General features: G+C 52.7%; 1 protein-coding gene across 6 annotated transcripts in view; it reads right to left on the reverse strand.

Annotated features, from left to right (window-relative positions):
* Nucleotides 1-17,782, reverse strand: part of LOC138740876 (histone acetyltransferase KAT5) — a 39,632-nt gene extending 21,850 nt beyond the window's left edge. For 2 of the 6 annotated variants that reach the window (XM_069894132.1, XM_069894131.1), the window contains exons 1-5: nt 17,556-17,780; nt 15,132-15,200; nt 14,091-14,227; nt 12,964-13,029; nt 6,341-6,445 (exon numbers count right to left, since the gene is read on the reverse strand). In XM_069894132.1, the coding sequence (XP_069750233.1) occupies nt 6,341-6,445; nt 12,964-13,029; nt 14,091-14,227; nt 15,132-15,200; nt 17,556-17,622 (444 nt within the window). In that variant the 5' untranslated portion in view covers nt 17,623-17,780. Of the gene's footprint in view, nt 1-6,340; nt 6,446-12,963; nt 13,030-14,090; nt 14,228-15,131; nt 15,201-17,555 lie in introns of all 6 variants that reach the window. The other 4 variants (XM_069894135.1, XM_069894133.1, XM_069894134.1 and 1 more) reach the window with 4 other exon arrangements.
* Nucleotides 17,783-18,869: the final 1,087 nt, after the last annotated feature.

Consider the following 18,869-nt stretch of genomic DNA (forward strand, 5'->3'; position numbering starts at 1 on the left):
ATGGAGAGGGCTTAGGGAACACCTTTCTGGGGCTCAGCGAAGAAAGTGGGGGGAGATGGCGAGCGCAGATCTGTAAAATGGCAGAACCACCTGCTGCATCCTATTGGTGACAGCTGGGAAGCGCCACACAGCCTAGTCCCACCTATCGGCAGTGAGGCCATAGCTCTGGAGGTCACCATCTCTTCACGCCTTCATCCCAGCAGAGTTTAAGTGCGAGGAGACTCGTGTTTCCGTCGGCAAGCCCCAGACACCACCTCCCCCACCCTGATCATTCTGCCCTGCTTTAACCCCTCTGCTGAGAGAAACTTAGCTTGTGGGCACCACACCTTTACTCCACTTTCACTTCAGTCACCCTGCCAGCCTCAACTTCAGGTGTGTTAGAATGCGTCCAAATTCTTTTTCTTTGAGAGCATTCTCACAGACCTTCTCTCCGCGCACTCTTATTTATCTTGAGAGACAGCATGGGAACAGGCCCTTCCAGCCTGTCAGCCCAAACACACCCACTTAAACCCCCCCTCCCGTACGTCTTTGGAGGGTGGGAGGCAACTGGGTGCATTTAAGGCAGAGATTGATATGTTCTTGATTGACCGAGGCAGGGCTGTGGGGCCGAGTGGGAGAATGGATCAGCTTGTGATTGAATGGCGGGGCAGACTCGATGGACTGATTGGCCTAATTCTGATCCTATATGGTCAAAGAGGGTGATGGGGTATTGGTCAGAAGGTGGGAGAGGCAGGTAGAGGGGAGAGAACTCTTGGAAAGGCTGGGAGCGAGAACTACGTAAGGAGTCAGTAGCCTTTTTCTTCCTAAAATTAGAAATATCAGTGTTGGGTTGAAGGCTATGTCTTATGGTTACCCGGAGGAAGCCCTCGCAGGTGACAGGGAGAGCAATGGGCAGTGCCTGTTTCGATCCCTGATCGCTGGCGCTGTAACGGTTTATGCAATGGTTTTGGCACTTCTGAAAGCAGTTGGGCAACACAGTTGGCTTGACGGTTGGAGCCAGCCATTGGGACTAGGGCTCGAGTCCTGCGCTGCCTGTAAGGAGTTTGCACGTTCTCCCTGCATCTGTGTGGGGTTTTTCCCCGGGAACTCCGGTTTCTTCCCACCTTTCAAAATGTACTGGGGTGGGGATGGGAATTGTAGGTCAATTGGTGTAAATTGAGCGGCGCAGACTCGGGGGCCAAAAGAACCTGTTACCGCGCTGAACGTCTAAATTTAAATTTATCGAGCATCAGATGGAGATGGAACGGCTCCCCAGCTGTTCAGAAGAGCAAGGCCTCTGACTTATGTTTTTGCCGCCACTCATTAAGGGAAAAGAAAGATCAGGGAATGGCAGGCGATTTATCGAGAGCTGATGAGCAGAGGTGAATCAAGGGCCCCCTGAACAGAAAGCTGGGCCGGGGTAATTAAAATGATGTTGGGAAGGTCATGGGGAGGACCGATGATAGTCACGTAGTTTGCAGGGGCTTGAACAAGGCCCACCGGTTAAATGGCCGGTGGCAAGTTAGACGCAATGCTGGCCACGTGGCAGGAAGCCAACTCGGACGTTTTGGGGTCTAAGCCAGACAGCACTAAAGCTCCCCCCCTCCTCCACCACCCCCCCCCCAATCTGTGCCGAACTGTTTTTCTGTCTAGTTCCACTGACCTGCACCCAGACCATATCTCTCTCATCCATGTGCCTGTTCAAATTCTTCTTCAATGGTAAAATTGAGCCCTCATTCACCACTTCATTCATACCACCCTCCCACTACTCTCTGAGAAGTTGTTCCTCCTAAATCTTTCCCCCCCTCACTGGTCACTGTCAGAGTGGACTGACTGCGAGGGCTAAGGCTTTGGGAAGGACACCCTTTTGGAAAGGGCCACCCTTTTCAAGGAACAAAAAGGATTCAGCAGGTAGGCACAGGTAAGGGCAGGTTTTATAAATCATACATTTTGTTCCTCTGGTCATAAACAGTGGGAATGGCAGCCAAGGCAGGGGGATCCTTCTCTTGCTGAATGGGACGTCAGGAAAGCCAGCAGCATCCCTGGCGAAGTACATCCAGCTGCAGCTCCTGACAAACCGAGTTAAGGGATTAGAGCTGGAGTTGGATGAACTCCGGATCATTTTGGAGGCAGTGGGGGGCAGAAGACAGGAGTTCCAGGGACACTATTACACCTCGGAGGCAGGAGGAGGGTAGCTGGGGGACAGTCAGGAGAGGGAAAGGGCACTCCTGCGGCTGTTCCCCCCCTCAAATAACAAGCATACCATTTTGGGTACTGTTGGAAGGGGGGGGACACCTACCAGGCTCAATCCACAGTGATCAGGTTTCTGGCATGGAGGCTGGTCCTAAGAAGGGAAGGGAGGATAAGAGGCGAGCTGTAGTGATAGGGGCATAGATGAGGTTCTGTGGAAGAGATTGAGTATCCCCATATGGTGTCAGGGTCCAAGATATCTCAAATTGAGTTCACTGCATTCTCAGGAGGGAGGCTGAACAGCCAGATGTCATGCTCCATGTAGGGACCAATGATATGGGTAGGAAGGTTGAGGAGGTCTTGCAGGAGAGATCAGGGAGTTGGATGCTAGGTTGAAGGACAGGGTCTCCAGGATTTTGATCTCAGGATTTCTACTGGTGCCATGTGCTAATGAGGTTAGAAATAGGATAATTAAGCTTAACTTGTGGCTAAAGACATGATGTTGAGCTCTCTTCCAGGGAAGATGGGACTTGTTCTGATGGGACGGTTTGCATCCCAACTGGAAGGGGGAACTTGTATCCTTGCGGGAAAGTTTGCCAATGTTGCTCCAGTGGGTTTAAACTGGATTTGCAGGGGGATGGGAACCAGAGGGCCAGAGCAGAGAGAGGAGTGGAGGAGGGAAAAGATGAGGTGAAAATTATACACACCGTTAAAGTCAACGGGCTGTACGTGGTGGAAATTTTCTTAAGTGCATCTATTTCACTGCAAGTGTCATAGGATAGGCAGACGAGCTGAGAGCGTGGATTGGCACGAGGAATTATGACATGGCGGTTGCAGAGCAGGACTGGCAGCTCAATGTTACTTTAGATGCAATAGAACGGGGGGGGATGAAAGGGGGAGGGGGTATTGCTTGTCAGGGAAAATATCACAGCTGTGCTCAGACAGGACAGACTAGAGGGCACGTCTATTGGGGTATATGGGGTGGAGCTGAGGAATGGGTAAGGTGGGACCACACTCATGGGGTTGTATTACAGACCGTCCGATGGTCAAAGAAAATTGGAGGAGAGAGATGGCAGACAGCTGTAGGAAACAACGTTGTGATAGGAGGGGATTTTAATTTTCTACATATTGACTGGAACTCACTCCCACACTCTAAAAGGGCTGCACGGGTTGGAGTTTGTCAAATGTGTTCAGGAACATTTTCTAAATCAATGTATAGAGGTACCAGCTGGAGAGAGGGCAACACTGGATCTCCTATTAGGGAACGAGAAGGGATGGGTGAGAGAAATGTGTGTAGGGGGACATTTTGGGGCCAGTGATCATAATGTCATTAGTTTTGTTAATTATGGAGAAGGTTGAGTCTGGGCCTCGGGTTGAGATTCTAATTGGAGAAAGGCTCATTTTGAGGAAATGAGAAAGAATTGAGAATATGTGGATTGGGATCAGTTGTTTTCGGGCAAGGACGTGCAAGGTAAATGAAAGGGGAAATGTTGAGAGTACAGAGTTTGTATGTTCCCGTCAGAATTAAAGGCGAGGTTCACAGGCAGAGGGAACCTTGGTTTTCGAGGGATATTGGGGATCTGGTTCGGAAGAAGAGATGGGGGTACAACAGGGACAGGCAACACGGAGCAAATGTGGTAATTGAGGAGTATTAAAAAATGCAAGAAAAACCTCAAGAAAGAAATCAGGAAGGGTCAAAGATGACATGAGGTTGCTTTAGCACAATGTGAAGGAAAATCCTCAGGGTTTTTACAGGTACATTAAGAGCAAAAGGACAGTAAGGGACAAAATGGGTCCCCTTGAGGATCAGAGTGGTCAGCTCTGTAAGGAGCCAAAAGAGATGGGGAGATCTTAAATGGTCTTTTTTCATCAGTTTTCACTCAGGAAATGGGCAGAGTCATGGGAAGTCAGGAAAACAAGCAGTGATGTCATGGGATCTACACAGATTAAAGAAGAAAAAGTGCTTGCTGTCTTAAAGAAAATAAGGGTGGATAAATCTCCAGGGCCCGACAAGATATTCCCTCTGACCTTGAGGGGGGTTGGTGCAAAAATTGCAGGGGCCCTGGCAGAAATATTTAAAATGTCCTTATCCACAGGTAAGGTTCTGGAGGATTGGAGGGGAGCTCGCCTTGTTCCGTTGCTTAAAAAAGGATCCAGAAGAAACCCTGGAAATTATAGAGCAGTGAACCTGATATCAGTAGTAGGTAAATTACTGGAAGGTGTTCTAAAAGATTGGATATATAATTATTTGGACAGCCAGGGAATGATTAGGGCGAGTCAACATGGCTTAATGTGCTGTAGATCATGTTTAACTAATCATAAATTATTTTGAGGAGATTACCAGGAAAGGCTGTGGATGTTGTCTACATGGACTCTAGTGGGGCCTTTGATAAGGTCCCATATGGGAGGTTAGTCAGGAAGGTTCAGACGCTCTGTATTCATAGTGAAATGGACTCGACAATGGGTGGATGAGAGAACCCAAAGGGTAGTGGTGGATGATTGCATCTCAGACTGGAGGCCGGTGACGAGTGATGTGTCTCAGGGATCGATGCTGGGACCATTGTTGTTTGTCATTTATATCAATGATCTGGGTGATAAAGTGGGAAATTGGATCAGCAAGTTTGCAGATGACACTAAGATTGGAGGCGTTGCTGTCGGTGAAGGTTTTCAAAGCTTGTAGAGGGATCTGGACCAGCTGGAAAAATGAGCTGAAAAATGGCAGATGGAGTTTAATGAAGCCAAGTCTGAGGTGCTGCATTTTGGAAGGACAAACCAAGAAAGAACATGAATGGTCGAGCACTGAGGAGTGCGGTAGAACAGAGGGATCTGGGAATACAGATACAGAATTCCTTGAAAGTGGCGTCACAGGTGGACAGGGTTGTAGAGAGAGCTTTTGGCATCTTGACCTTCATAAATCAAAGTATTGAGTGCAGGAGCTGGGATGTTGTGGTCAAGTTGTACAAGACATTGGTGAGGCCAAATTTGGAGAATTGTGTGCAATTTTGGTCACCGAACTACAGAAAAGATAGAAAGAGGGCAGAGAAGATTTACTAGGATGTTGCCTGGACTTCAGGAAATGAGCTACAGGGAAAGTTTAAACAAGCTAGGACTTTATTCCCTGGAGTGTAGAAGAATGAGGGGAGATTTGATAGAGGTATTTAAAAATATGAGGGGGACAAACAGAGTAAATGTAGATAGGCTTTTTCCACTGAGGGTGGGTGAGATACAAACCAGAGGACATGGATTAAGGGTGAAAGGGGAAAGGTTTAGGGGGAAACATCTTCACACAGAGAGTGGTGGGAGTGTGTAACGAGCTGCCAGGTGAAGTGATGAATGCGGGCTCAAGTTAGCAGTTAATAAGAACTTCGACAGGTAACGAGATGGGAGGGGTATGGAGGTCTATTGTCTGGGTGCAGGTCAGTGGGATGAGGCCAAAAGAAGGTTTGTCACAAACTACAAGGGCCAAAGGGGCCTGTGTTGTAGTGTTCTATGGTTCTATGAGAGGAGAGGGGGTAGAGAGAGACAGAGAGAGGAGAGGAGGGGGAGAGAGAGGGAGAGAGATAGAGAGGAGATGGGGAGAGAGAGGAGGGGAGGAGAGAAAGAGGAGGGGGAAAGATAGAGGAGAGAGGAAGTAAGAAGAGATGGAAGAGGGAGAGGGAGGGAAATAGGGGAAAGGTGGGGAGAAAGGAGAAGGAGGGAGGGAGAGGGATGAGAAAGGGAGAAAGAGGAGGGGGAAAGGGGACAGAGAGAAAGGTAGGGGGTCAGAAAGGGGAGAATGAGAGGGAGAGAGACAGAGGAGAGGGGTAGGGGATAGAGAGAGATGGGGACAGGGGAACGGAGAGGGAGAGGGGACAGAGAGGAAGAGTGAAAGGGGGGGTGGGGGGAGTGTGTGTGTGTGTGTGTGTGTGTGCGCGCGCGCGCGCGTGCGCATGCTGACAGCAGGGGCAACACTCCTGACCTTTATACCCTGTACGGTTGAGACGACTCATGACAGAAATGCCAGGGTCGGGCACCGACACTGTGTGCCGTGTCGTGGAGGTGAGTGGAGAGCCAACGAGAAGGTCCGTTACACTGCAGGGTGCGCAGGGACGGACGATGGCAATGGACAGGGGTCACACTGTAGCACAAAACCACTCAAATTAACTGGTCAAACAAGATAAATGAGACTCACGGATAACAAATTTTTTGTGACGTTTTCGATGCTGTTGGTCCTGTCTGGTAGCTTCACGACAGGGACCCTTTGTAAACTAGCACTTGTGGCTAAGTAGGGCAAGCCCTGTTTCATGACACCATGGGGGGAGAAAGAGACAGAAGAGGTTATCCTGGTCACGCGACCGACCCAAGCCCTGTGATCCTCATCCGTGTTCTGTCCCCTCCTCGCTGGCACCCTGTGTAACCCCCAACACCCCCTATAGCCCTTGACACTCCTACATCCCTCAGCGTGCCCCCTACTCCCATCCTCGCTCTGAATACTGTACATCACTAACTGGCTGTACCATGAGCTCTAGAACTCCTCTCCCTCTACCAGATGTTAATGTCTGACCAAAAACTCTCTTGGGATCTCGCTGGTCACACTGAAGTTTACGAACTTTGGGACTTGGCAGCTTTTTAACTGGAGGGGAAATTGCAATGGGTCAGGTTTACAGCATGGATGGGGTCATCGGGAACCCAGATCCTCTCGGGGAACCTCACAGAGAAGAACTGTGGTGAAGTGCTCACTAATCCCTCCAGCATTTCCAGTCACCCCACCACCTCCCTCCAAATCTCTCCCACAACTGCATTACTGGGGCTTGGACTCCAGAGGTTGGTCGCCCTTGTGTGACCCCACCTACTTTCTCTGAGACCAAGCAGAGGGGTAGGGTGGGGAGGGGAGTGAGGGGAGAGGTGTCCGCTGGGATAAAAGCAGTCTGATCCACCCACCCCTTCCTCCCAGCGAGGCAAGGCTCAGCCCACAGACCCTGGACCAAGCCCGTAACTTTGGCACCACATCGAAGCTTTGCCAAGGCCCAGAACAGGAAAGCAAGCCCCTGCAAAAATAAACAGACATGGCAGGGCTTCAAGCCCCCATCAACCATGTAGAACTCTGTCAGATGGTGCACCCCAGTGTGGCACACTCTCCCAGCACTTCCTCTTACAGTCTGGTTTCCCCTGGATAATGTCCCCCAGACAGTAGCTGCTCCCTCACTCCTGCCCCCTGCAGGAGCAGGATTGGCCATCTGGCCCATCGAGCCCTGCTCCACTATTCAATGTGATCCCAGCTGATCTGATAATCGGCTCATTTCCACCGACCTGCCTTTTCCCCGCATCCCTTAATTCCCCAACAATGTAAAAATCTCTCCAACCTGGTCTTAAATCTATTTATTGATGTAGTCTCCACTGCTTCAATAGACACTGAATTCCACAGATTCTCCACCCTCTGGGAAAAGCAGTTCCTCCTCATCTCCGTCCTAAATCTATTCCCCTGGATCTTGAGGCTACATCCCCTCGTTCTGGTCTCCCCCACCAATGGGAACAACTTACCCACTTCTAGCTTTTTGCCTTTCATAATTTTATACATCCTTCTAAATCCAAGCAAGTCCAGTCCCAGATGACTCAATCTCTCCTCATAGGCCGACCCCCTCATCTCTGGAATCAACCTGGTGAACCTCCTCTGTGCCGCCCCCAAAGCCTATCGATCCTTCCTCAAGTAAGGAGACCAGAACTGGACGCGGTTCTCCAGATGCAGCCTCACTGAGACCTTGTCCAGTTACAGCAGAACCTCCCTGCTCCTAAATTCAACCCCTCCAGCAACGAAGGCCAACGTTCCATCTGCCTTCTTGTTGCCCGGCTGTACCCGCAAACCAACCTTCTGCGATTCATGTTCAAGGTCTCCCAGGTCCTCCTGCATGGCCACCCACTACAATCGCTTACCATTTAAATAATCTGATCTTCCATTCCCCCCCACTTTCAACGGCAGCTCCCTAACTCCTGCCCCATGACAGTAGCAGCTCCCTCACTCCTGCTTCCCGACAGTAACTGCTCCCTCACATCTGTGCACCCCCCCCACCCCCTGACAGTATGGCACCCTTTTAGAGCCACTCCCGAATAGTTATCCGGGACACTGTACTTTAACCTCTGCAGTGGAGTTCAAATCCTTCAGCCCTCCCGAGCGGGCAAGAGAACGGACCACCAAACCAACACTTTCCAGGCAAGACTACATTTGGCCATCCCACTTCAACTTGTGTTCAAGGGGGCTCCTAAAGATTGGAATCTCCTGCTAAGAACTGCCTAACCCTTCCTTTAGCATCCTGTGGTATTGGACACGGTGGTTGGATTTGCCTCCGACTGCCGATGGTTCTCCTGCGCTCCACCAGGCTAACACTTCCAATCTATGACTAATTGTGATCGGATGCGTGCGAGGATTTGAGGGTGGGGAGGCCAGGTTTGAAGGGTCTCCGCGCGGCTGACCAAACATTTCACCGTGAGGCACGTCGAGGGACAATGGCCATTCCGCGAGGTAGGTCAACTGGCTGGGTAGCTCAGCCGGAGTCCACAACGGGGACGTTTAATTCCTGTAGCGCCTTTCGGGGACTCAGGACATTCCAAAGAGCTTGGCAGCCAATGAAGTGCGGTTGTTTGGGTAACTGCGTTTGCTGGTAGGTGGGGGGTGGAACTTGATCGTCAAACCTTTTGCACCAAGCTCTCCCAAGCAGCAGTTACGTTGGTCGAGGGTTGAATGGATCAGAGAGCTGACACCCTGCTTCGGAGATGGGTCAAACCCCTCCCCCCCACCACTTTTCAATTCAGGGAGTAGGAATACAAATACCTCCTGATTTGGGGGGGTGGGAATGGGGGCCATATAGCTGGGCACTGCAGTCCAACCAGAATCAACCCATCCCGCGCATCAGCGCACCTTTGCATTTGCCTGACGCGTCTTAGATCTTCATGGATTCCTGTAGATAACCCTCAGGGAGGAAAGGGGGAGGGGTGCATCCACCCCTGACCTACTTTTGGGCCTCCCTGCATGGACACCAACAACGCGTGAAAGCAGGAAATTGGATTGGGTGTTGCCATAAACCTCTCTGCATCCATGCACTGCCAGACCCACACAATCAGCTCTCTGGGGCAGCCGCAACATCAATGGATGGATGGTCCGAGACCAGTTAGCTCTCTGACCTTGTCTCTACCCACTCCACCACCATAGAGAGTCTTACCCTCTGGACTCTCTCTCCCCCACCCACCACCCCAACCGCTGCTGCCCCTCACCCAAGGCAGCTTGCTGAGGATTGTTGTGCTACACACAAACGTGCTGGAGAAACTCAGGAAGTCACACAGCATCTGCAGAAAGGAGAGGGTCACTGACGTTTTGGGCCCAGGCCCCTTCATCGAAGAGTGAGCCAAGAACAGGCAGGTCTGTGAATAAAAGGGGAGAGGGGAGGAGAGGAGGGAGGAGGGGGAAGGGGTGGTGGGGAGGAGAGGAGGGGGGAAGGGGGAGGAAGGGGAGATTCCTCCAGTTCCCCATGCTCCCCTATCCATTCAGAGCCTCCCCTCCCCATCACCTCTCAGTTGTTCTCATCGACCTTCCCAATTGTATTCTACAATGACCTCTTAACTGTTGCCCAGTCCTCCCCTCCCTCCTCCTTCCCAGCCCCTTCCTTCCTCTCCTCCTCCCCTGCCTTCCTTCCTCTCCTCCTCCCCTGCCCCTTCCTCCTCCCTACCCTTTCCTCCCTCCTCTCTACCTCCCCTGCCCCTTCCCATGTCCCTTCCTCCCTCCTCTCCTTCTTCCCTCCTACCCTGCCCCTTCCTCCCTCCTCTTTTCCCCAGCCCCTTCCTCCTTCCTCTCCTCCTCCCCTGCCTTCCACCTCTCCTCCCCATTGACTTTTTTTTGAGGGACCTGCCTGTTTTTGACTCTCACCTTGACGAAGGGCCCATTGGTCTCCCTTCCTGCGTTACCTGCTGATTTTCTCCAGCTCTGTGTGTGTGTGTGTATGATATTGTGTGGTGTGACTGTGTGTTGGGTGTGTGTGTGTGGAGTGATTGTGTGTCTGTATGTGTGTGGTGTGAGTGTGTGTGAACATGTGTGGTGTGAGTCTGTGTGGGGTGTGTGAGTGTGTCTGTGTGGGGGGTATGTCTGTGTGTGATGGGTGTGTGAGTGTGTGCCTGTGTGTGTGTGTGTGTGTGTGTCTGTGTGTGGGGTGTGTGTCTGTGTATGGGATGTGTGTGTGTGGTGTGAGTGTGCGTGTGGAGTGATTGTGTGTCTGTGTGTGTGGGGTGTGTGAGTGATTGTGTGTGGGGTGTGAGTGTGTGCGGTGAGTGTGTGTCTGTGTGTGTGAGTGTGTGTCTGTGTGGGGTGTGTGTCTGTGTGGGGTGTGAGTGTGTGTCGGGTATGTGAGTGTGGGGTGTGAGTGTGTCGGGTGTGTGTGTCTGTATGTGGGGTGTGAGTGTGTGTCTGTTGTGAGTATGTGGTGTGAGTGTGTGTGGGTGTGTCTGTGTGTGTGAGTGTGGGTTGTGTGAGGTGTGAGTGTGTGGTGAGTGTGTGTCTGTACAGTGAGTGTGTGGGGGTGGGGGGTATGAGTGTGTGGGGTGTGTGAGGTTTGAGTGTGTGGGGTGAGTGTGTGTGTGGGGTGTGTGTGTGACTGTGTGTGGGACTGTGTGAGGGGGGTGTGTGAGCCTCTGTGTGTGTGTGGGGTGTATGGTGTGAGTGTGTGTGGGGTGTGTGAGTGTGGGGTGTGTAGGGGGTGTGAGTGTGTGGGGTGTGTGAGGTGTGAGTGTGTGGGGTGAGTGTGTGTGTGGGGTGAGTGTGTGTGTGACTGTGTGTGGGGGGTGTGTGAGCCTCTGTGTGTGTGTGTGTGGGGTGTATGAGTGTATGTGTCTGTGCATGGGGTGTGTGAGTGTATGTGTGTGGTGTGAGTGTGTGTGGGGGGGGGGGTGGGGGCGGCTGCTGTTCCCTTTGCCCTGAATCCTTCTCTGAAAGGTGCTTTGATTTCACCAGCATCAACATCTCCGTTGGGACAACTAATGGGACACGATTTTATTCTCTGTCGCCCACCCCTCCCCCGCCCACCTTGCTGGACGTATTCGCCCAGTGGTTCTCAACCTTTTTCATCCACTCACATACCAACTTCTACACCGTGGAGAGCATTCGAGCTTGTTGCATCTCTGTATGGCACAGAGATGCCAACGCTCAGGGCAAGAAAAAACTCCAGCCATCACGGGCATCAGCAGGGTCGGCACCGTGAGGAGGAGGTGGGGCGGGGTCATTGCTCCCCCAAACGAGGTAATATTGTGATCCCCCACCCGACCCGGTGTCTTTGTAGGCTGTTATCTTTTTTATTCGAGGCACTATGCCGATCTCCCTGTTCATCTCTGGCTGGCGATATGCTCTGACGGTGCTTATAAGGAACCTATCTCAGCGTGTGTCTGCCCCCCGATGTCTTCACGTGCACGGTCACTTTGCAGGGGGTGGATCCAAATTGGCAGTCCATCGGTCTTGAGCTGCGCTCTCCGGCTCGCGATCTCTCCAGTTCGGATCCCACACCACACTCGTGTGCAGGTAGCCATTCTCGGGGTTATCCGTCTGTGGATATTACCCCAGAACAAAGTCTGGATTTTCGCCGCGGCCCACACCTGGCTGGCGAGAAATTGCCAGTCTTGGTGACCCCTCCAAGCTGTTTGGATGATGGTGGTGGGTCTGGTTCTCTCCTGACGCTGCCGCCTAGTTCATCGGTGTATGGTGTGAGTGTGTCCAGTGGTCGATGTGCTTCGAGCATCCCTGCAGCCAGGGGTTCTGGAGACCGCCAGCCTGTGCCCCAGGACTCCAGGGTGGCAGAGTGGTGCATGGGCAGGCGCTTTGGGTTCGTATACTACTGTGGCGGTGGGGGGGGGGGGGGGAGGGGGGGACCTGGTTGATGTTACCTGTCCTCTCCCGCTGCCTAGGAACTGGGCAGAGAGGCGCAGAGCTTGTCTGAAGGTATCGTTACTCCCCCTCCCCAGCAGCCCCCCCTCCAAACCTGCTGACTATCAGGTTGTCCCCCGCCTGGTTATCCTAATGCCCCCCCAAGACTTGTTCTGGCGCCGACCCTGGGCACCAGACCTCACCCCATCGAGGACATCGACATGAGGCAGTGTCTTAAAAAAGCAGCCTCTACCCCCCACCACCTAGGCCGTGCCCTCTTCACTCTGCCACCGTTGGGAAAAGATCCAGGAGCCTGAAGGCGAGTGCTCAGTGGCGCAAGGACGGCTTCTTTCCCTCCACCATCAGATTCATGAACAATCAATGAACCACAGACACGGCCCGACTTCGACTTTTCATGCACTATTATTTATTTTGTGACTTGTTCAGGACAATAAATTCTGATTAAGTAATCCCTTATTAACCACAGTGCACCTATGGCATAGGATACTTTAGGTGGTATGCGAGTCAGGAAAAAAGGTTCAGAACCACTGAATGAGCCTGTAACAGCCACAAGGGTATTGGTGTTGTCAATACCCAAACAGGAGGTAAGGCAGCCACTGCGTGGATTCCTGGTCAGAGACCACCCCCACCCAACCTGCCGTGTTTCCACTTTCTTGATCGAGCTCCCCAAAGCCGCCGGAACATTTGGTGGCTCGGGGCTGCTGCATCCCAGGGAAGGGATGGCGGAAGAGCTGGAGCGGGGGGAAATTGTGTACCCCAGATTCAATGGCCAGGCACGGTGTCCCTTGGCTGGGCGTCGTGGACGTGCGAACGTGAGGACCACATCAACTGCTATTAATTAGACTGACATCAGCAAAAGCGCAAAGCCTGGTGGGTAATTATGAAGAAACATGCTGTACCGGTGTTGGAATGGTTTTGCCAATCCCTGCTGTCGAAGAGTGTAGCGAAAGATCGAATGTCTTCTTCTGAGGAGGAATAGAGATCAGATTACTTGTGTACATGGTCCAACAACACATTCAGGGCTGTTTTATTGGGCTCAAAGGGATCCCGAGGATTTGATCAAATACACCCTTCCTTCTCGTCCTTCCTTGGTCACAAATGCACAACATACATGAGCGCGCACACACACCCCCGCTCACATGCACACACCCCACTTACACACAAACACACACACACCCCCACACACAACCACCCACATCCCCCTCACACGCATACACCCATCCCCACTCACACCCCCACACAGCCCCCCACCCAGCCACCCCACACAAATGCACACCCACCCCCACTCACACACACGCACACCCACCCCTCTCTCCCCACAAACCCCACTCATTCCCCACACAACCCCACTCACACACACCCACCCCACATATACCCACCCCACATATACCCACCCCACATATACCCACCCCTCACACACCCCCAACCCACTCACACCCCTACACACATCCCCACTCATGCACACCCACCCCACACTCTCTCACACACACACGCACATACCCCACATGCACACACCCACCCTTCTCTCTCTCTCTCACACACACACACACATGCACATATCCCACATGCACACACCCACCCTACTCTCTCTCTCTCTCACACACACACGCACAGACTTGGCAACCGTGTACGAAATTAAGAGCTGGAGAGAAGAGAGTGCCGACTTGTGGTGAACGGCAGCAGGAGACAGAACGTAAAGATTGGCGGTGATATTGAGCAGATTTCAGATAAATGGCTCTGTCCTGGACTCCGATCCGGAAGGTTACACTGACACAAGGGACGTGGGTGATTCATTGGCTGTTTATACGTTTTGGATTGTCCAGACGTTACAAAAGGCGCATTTTAAGTGGAAGCATTTGGTCTTCCTTTCTTGCCCTCTTCCCGTCCCATCCCCCCCCCCCACCCCACCACAGGTCGTGTCTCAGCTTCCCCACTGAGCATGGCCCGTAACCTCTCGCCCGCGACTCGTGCGACCCAGCCAGCAGTGAGGGGAGGGAAATGGTCAAACACAACAGGGGGCCTTTACCAGGTCCCTCTCGGGGGAGTTTGGCCGAGAGCCCGGCAGCCCATTCTTGGTCGGAGTCTTGGCCTCCTTCTTTGGGAACTGGATTTTCTTCAGATCCAACCGCTCGGGGGTGACCCACTCGTCCAGACGCTTATTGACTGGGAAAGAAGCAGGCAGGACATGCTGAGATGACCACCAGCGATGGACAGGTAACATCCCCTTCACCACCTCGCTCAGGGGATGGGACAGGTAACAGCCCTCTCACCACCTCGTGCAGCGGTCAGGACAGGTAGCAAAACCCCCACCCCCACAGGGATGGGACAGGTAACAACTCCCTCACCACCTCCCTCGGGTCAGGACAGGTAACACCCCCCTCACCACCACGCGCAGGGGATGGGACAGGTAACAACCCCCCACCACCTCCCACAAGAGACAGAACAGGTAACAACCCCCTCACCACCACGAGCAGGGGATGGGACAGGTAACAACCCCCCACCACCTCCCACAAGAGATAGAACAGGTAACAACTCCCTCACCACCACGAGCAGGGGATGGGACAGGTAACAACCCCCCCACCACCTCCCACAAGAGACAGAACAGGTAACAACCCCCTCACCACCTACTGTACTGTACCCCAGTGTTGTACAGTGTTGTACAGTGACAGACCCGTGCCCACCAGTACCATACCCCAGTGTTACACAGTGACAGACCCGTTCCCACCAATACTGTACCTCAGTGTTACAAAGTGACAGACCCGTCCCCACCAGTACTATACTCCAGTGTTATACAGTGACAGACCCATCCCCACCAGTACTGTACCCTAGTGTAATACAGCGACAGACCCGTCCTCACCAGTATTGTACCCCAGTGTTACACAGTGACAGACCCATCCCCACCAATACTGTACCCCAGTGTAATACACCGACAGACCCGTCCTCACCAGTACTTTACCCTACTGTAATACAGTGACAGACGTAATATTTATTTTAGCCAATTTTTTACAACACCATAAAGATAAATACAGGAAGGAGCTGGAAGTGATGGTGAAGGAGTAATACTCACAGTCGATGTAATGGACATAGAACACCTTTCTTCCACTGATGTCTTTCACACTCAGGATCTCAGCCAGTGCTGGAGGGAAAAGGCGCAGACAACACGTCAGTTACGCTGTTTGAGCCCCGAGTGTCCCAAAACCAGATATTGCAAACAGGGATCAGTGGATAATACAGCAAGCTGAGGGGATACGTGACTGCGGCCAAACTCATCTCCTTATCGAACTGCTGACCGGCTGCATCACGGTTTGGTACGGGGGCACCAATACCCCTGAGCTGAAAGCTCTACAAAAGGTAGTGGACATCCCAGGCAAAACCCTACCCACCGTCGAGAACATCTACCGGGGACGCTGCCATCGGGAGAGCAGCAGCGATCATCAAGGATCTTCCCCACCCAGCATGCGCTCTATTCTTGCTGGTGCCATCAGGAATGAGGTCTAGGGGCCACCACCAGGTTCAGGAACAGCTGCTCCCCCTCCACTGTCAGACTCCTCAATGACAAACTCAATCAGGGACTCATTTAAAGACTTGCATTTTATTTTTTTCTCTATATTCCACAGGCAGTTTGTTTACTATTTTTAAATTTATGTGTGCAAGAAAAAGTCAGTATCTCTAGTGCAGGGAGGAGGAGGCAGCAGACTGGGAGACCGCTTTGTGGAGCACCTCGGTTCTGTCTGCAGCAATAGCATGGATCTCCCAGTGTCTGCCCATTTCAATTCCCCATCCCGTTCCCTGGCCGACATGTCTATCTGAGGCCTCATGCACTGGCGGACTGAGACCACCCACAAATTGGTGGAACGACGCCTCATCTTCCCTCCTACTGGATGGTATTAACGTCGACTTCTCTGGCTTTCATTAAACCCCTTCACTTCCTCCCCTCCCCCCAGCTCTGTCTTGTCTCTCCCCACTTTTTTGTCTCCTTTCGCACAGACGTAATCAATTCTCACCTCTCCCCTTATCATATCCCATTAACACTTTTTGTTGGTCTCGATTCCTCCCCCAGCCGGCTCTGTCTCTATCCCGAGATCTCCGGCTTATTCCTTGAGGAAGGGGTCGGGCCCAAAATGTCAGCATTATACCCTTATTTCCACTGGGGTCCAAAGAGCCAGCTGAGTTCACGGTGTCTGCAAACTTTCACGTTTCACTGCAGCAGCCCGATGGTCCAGCAAACCAGTCGGACTGGTAAAGGTTCCGTTACGGTCACGTAACACCATATTTGAAAATGTAGCATGCGTGAAGTTTTTCAACTTTTGTCCACCATAAGGAAGGCAACTTGGTCCAGCACCCCTCGCTGAGGGATCTGCGAGGAACAAATTTGGTTTACAAGACCAGTGCTCTAACCCCTGAGCTATCGGGGACAGAGGGCCACACTCAATTGACAGCACCAACAGCCTTGGGTGCAGCAGGATGCTGGCCTAATAGATGATGAGGCCACGGCTCAGTGACTGATATCACTGGGCGAGGGGCAGACGTGAGCGCAGAATCGAAATGATTGGCCTTTTTAATCCCACGGCCTGCTCCCACGCAGTTACGGTGGACAGAACAAGGGTGGTCGATGGAGGGGATCTCCCAGCCTGCACCCTAGATTCTCCAAGGCGGAGGAGACCACAGTGGGTGGACCAGATTTGTTGGGGGGGGGAGAAACACGACTGACAGGCGAAGTGATGCTTCCCTTGGAAGGATGGTCTAGGGCCCCGAATGGCAGTGAGGGATGGGTGTGGGCGTACGTGGGACACACACTGCGGCCGAAGAAGGGGAATTGGCGGGGTGGGAGGAGTGGACGTGGGAGTGGTCCTGAAGAGGGGATGTCGTGCCTGACCTTCCATCGCATCTCCTTGCACATGCAACAGACAAGGTAAGGCCGCCCCAAATTAAAGGAACAGCGTCCCCATTGGTGGGAAGGGCGTCACTGCACGTTCAACACCATCAGGGGACAGTGAGCTGCAGCGACCCCTGTGGTGGTGAGGATGTCTCTGCACCTTCAACACCATCAAGGGGGCAGTGAGCTGCAGTGACCACAGTGGCGGGAGAACATCACTGCACCTTCAACATCATTAGGGGGCAGTGAGCTGAAGCGACAGCAGAGGTGGAAGAAGACGTTACTGCACCTCGAATAGCATCAGGGCAAATAGGAACGTGATCTGCAGCGACACCAGCGGTGTGGAGGTCGCTACTGCGCCATGAATAATATTAGGGTGAAAGGAGAAGTGCGCCGCAGCGACACGGCGGCGGGGAGGTCGCCACCGCACCGTGAATAACATGAGGGTGAAGGAAAAAGCGCGCCACAGCGACACCAGCGGCGTGGAGACCGCTACTGCGCCATTAATAACATTAAAGTGAAGGGAAAAGTGCGCCGCAGCGACACTGGCGGCGGGGTGGTCGACATCGCACCCCGGCCGGGCGCGGCCGCCTGCCCGCCATGTCGGGTACTCACGCCACTCGTCCTCGTTCTCCTGGTTCCGCCGGAGGACGGGCAGCCGGCAGCCCTCGATCACCTCCATCACCCGAGACCCAGAGGTAGGGCCGGCGGCACGAAAGGGCCTCTGCGTCTGCCACTCCCCGTACCAGGGTGGGCGGCCGCGCCTCCGTCGTCAGCGACTCGCCGCCTCCGCCATCTTGCCTCGCCCCCCCCCAGGCTCCCTGGACCATAGGTGGCCGTGCAGCGCCTGAGCCCAGCACTAAAAAAAAATAAATCCCTTAAACCAACGCCAAATCTTCCTCCTACTCCACCCTGACAACATCACAAAAACTATACATCGCCAGTAACTCAAATATCTCTCATATAATCTTCCTATGTTGGAAAATACCACAGATGGCTAATATAGTCGTCTTCCCCACTGCCTGATTTGTTCTCCCCTTATCCAAATCTGGAAATTTGCACTCAGTCCCTTTGCTCCTCATCTATATTCATTATTTTAATGTATTTTCTTCACCTTTGTGCTCAGCAAAGTAGCATTCTGGAGTTTCACCAGTGTCCACTTCATAATAACAGTCAATTTCTAGATTCGAGTTATCGTCCTAGTAATAAAACTGTGTCATTTAACGTGAGATTCCCTCCCACCTACTGCAAGGTGGACAGATTCACCGCCGGCGGGAATTGCCTAGGCACCTCTTACAGCCAGAGAAAGAGAAGCAACGAAGTGTACCCCCACCTGAATTGCTAAGCGGTCCGTGGATTCACCAACGGCTCTTCCACAGCAGATGCAGAGTCCGGTCCGAGCCTTTGGCGCAGACTGGGGCCCTTCAGCTTGCATCCCGGTTCCGGCACCTGGTCGTCTCACCCCCAACCTCCTGCCAGCCCGAGCCAGTCCCCCCAGCGGCAGCCTGTGGGGTTCTCGCCCCCCCCCCCCCATTCCGCCGGCCTGGGCGCCTCCTCCACTTCTTTCTTTCTCGGACAGTGCGTGATTTTCCCGTCCTCTGCTGCTGATTAGTAGACGCCGCCATCTTGAGCGCAGATTCCACAGTCGCGGGATTTCAACTAAAACCACCGTCCACTCCCTCAATGGGCCCTTCAAAGCCCGCACGGCTGGATCCCAAGGGAGCGCTGCTACAAATTTGGAGATTTGCACTCAGTCCCTTTGTTCATCATCTATTTTCATTCCTTTTCTGTATTTCCTTCACCTTTGTGCTGAAGTTACGCAGGTGTCCACTGCTTAATAACAGTCTATTTACAAGTCAAGTCATCTTTTACGGCCCAAAATTGGATACCGAGAAGTTATTAAACAAGGTCAATTTCCCAAATCATGCA

Source organism: Narcine bancroftii, chromosome 8 (genome assembly GCF_036971445.1).
Source record: "Narcine bancroftii isolate sNarBan1 chromosome 8, sNarBan1.hap1, whole genome shotgun sequence".
NCBI lineage: Eukaryota > Metazoa > Chordata > Chondrichthyes > Torpediniformes > Narcinidae > Narcine > Narcine bancroftii.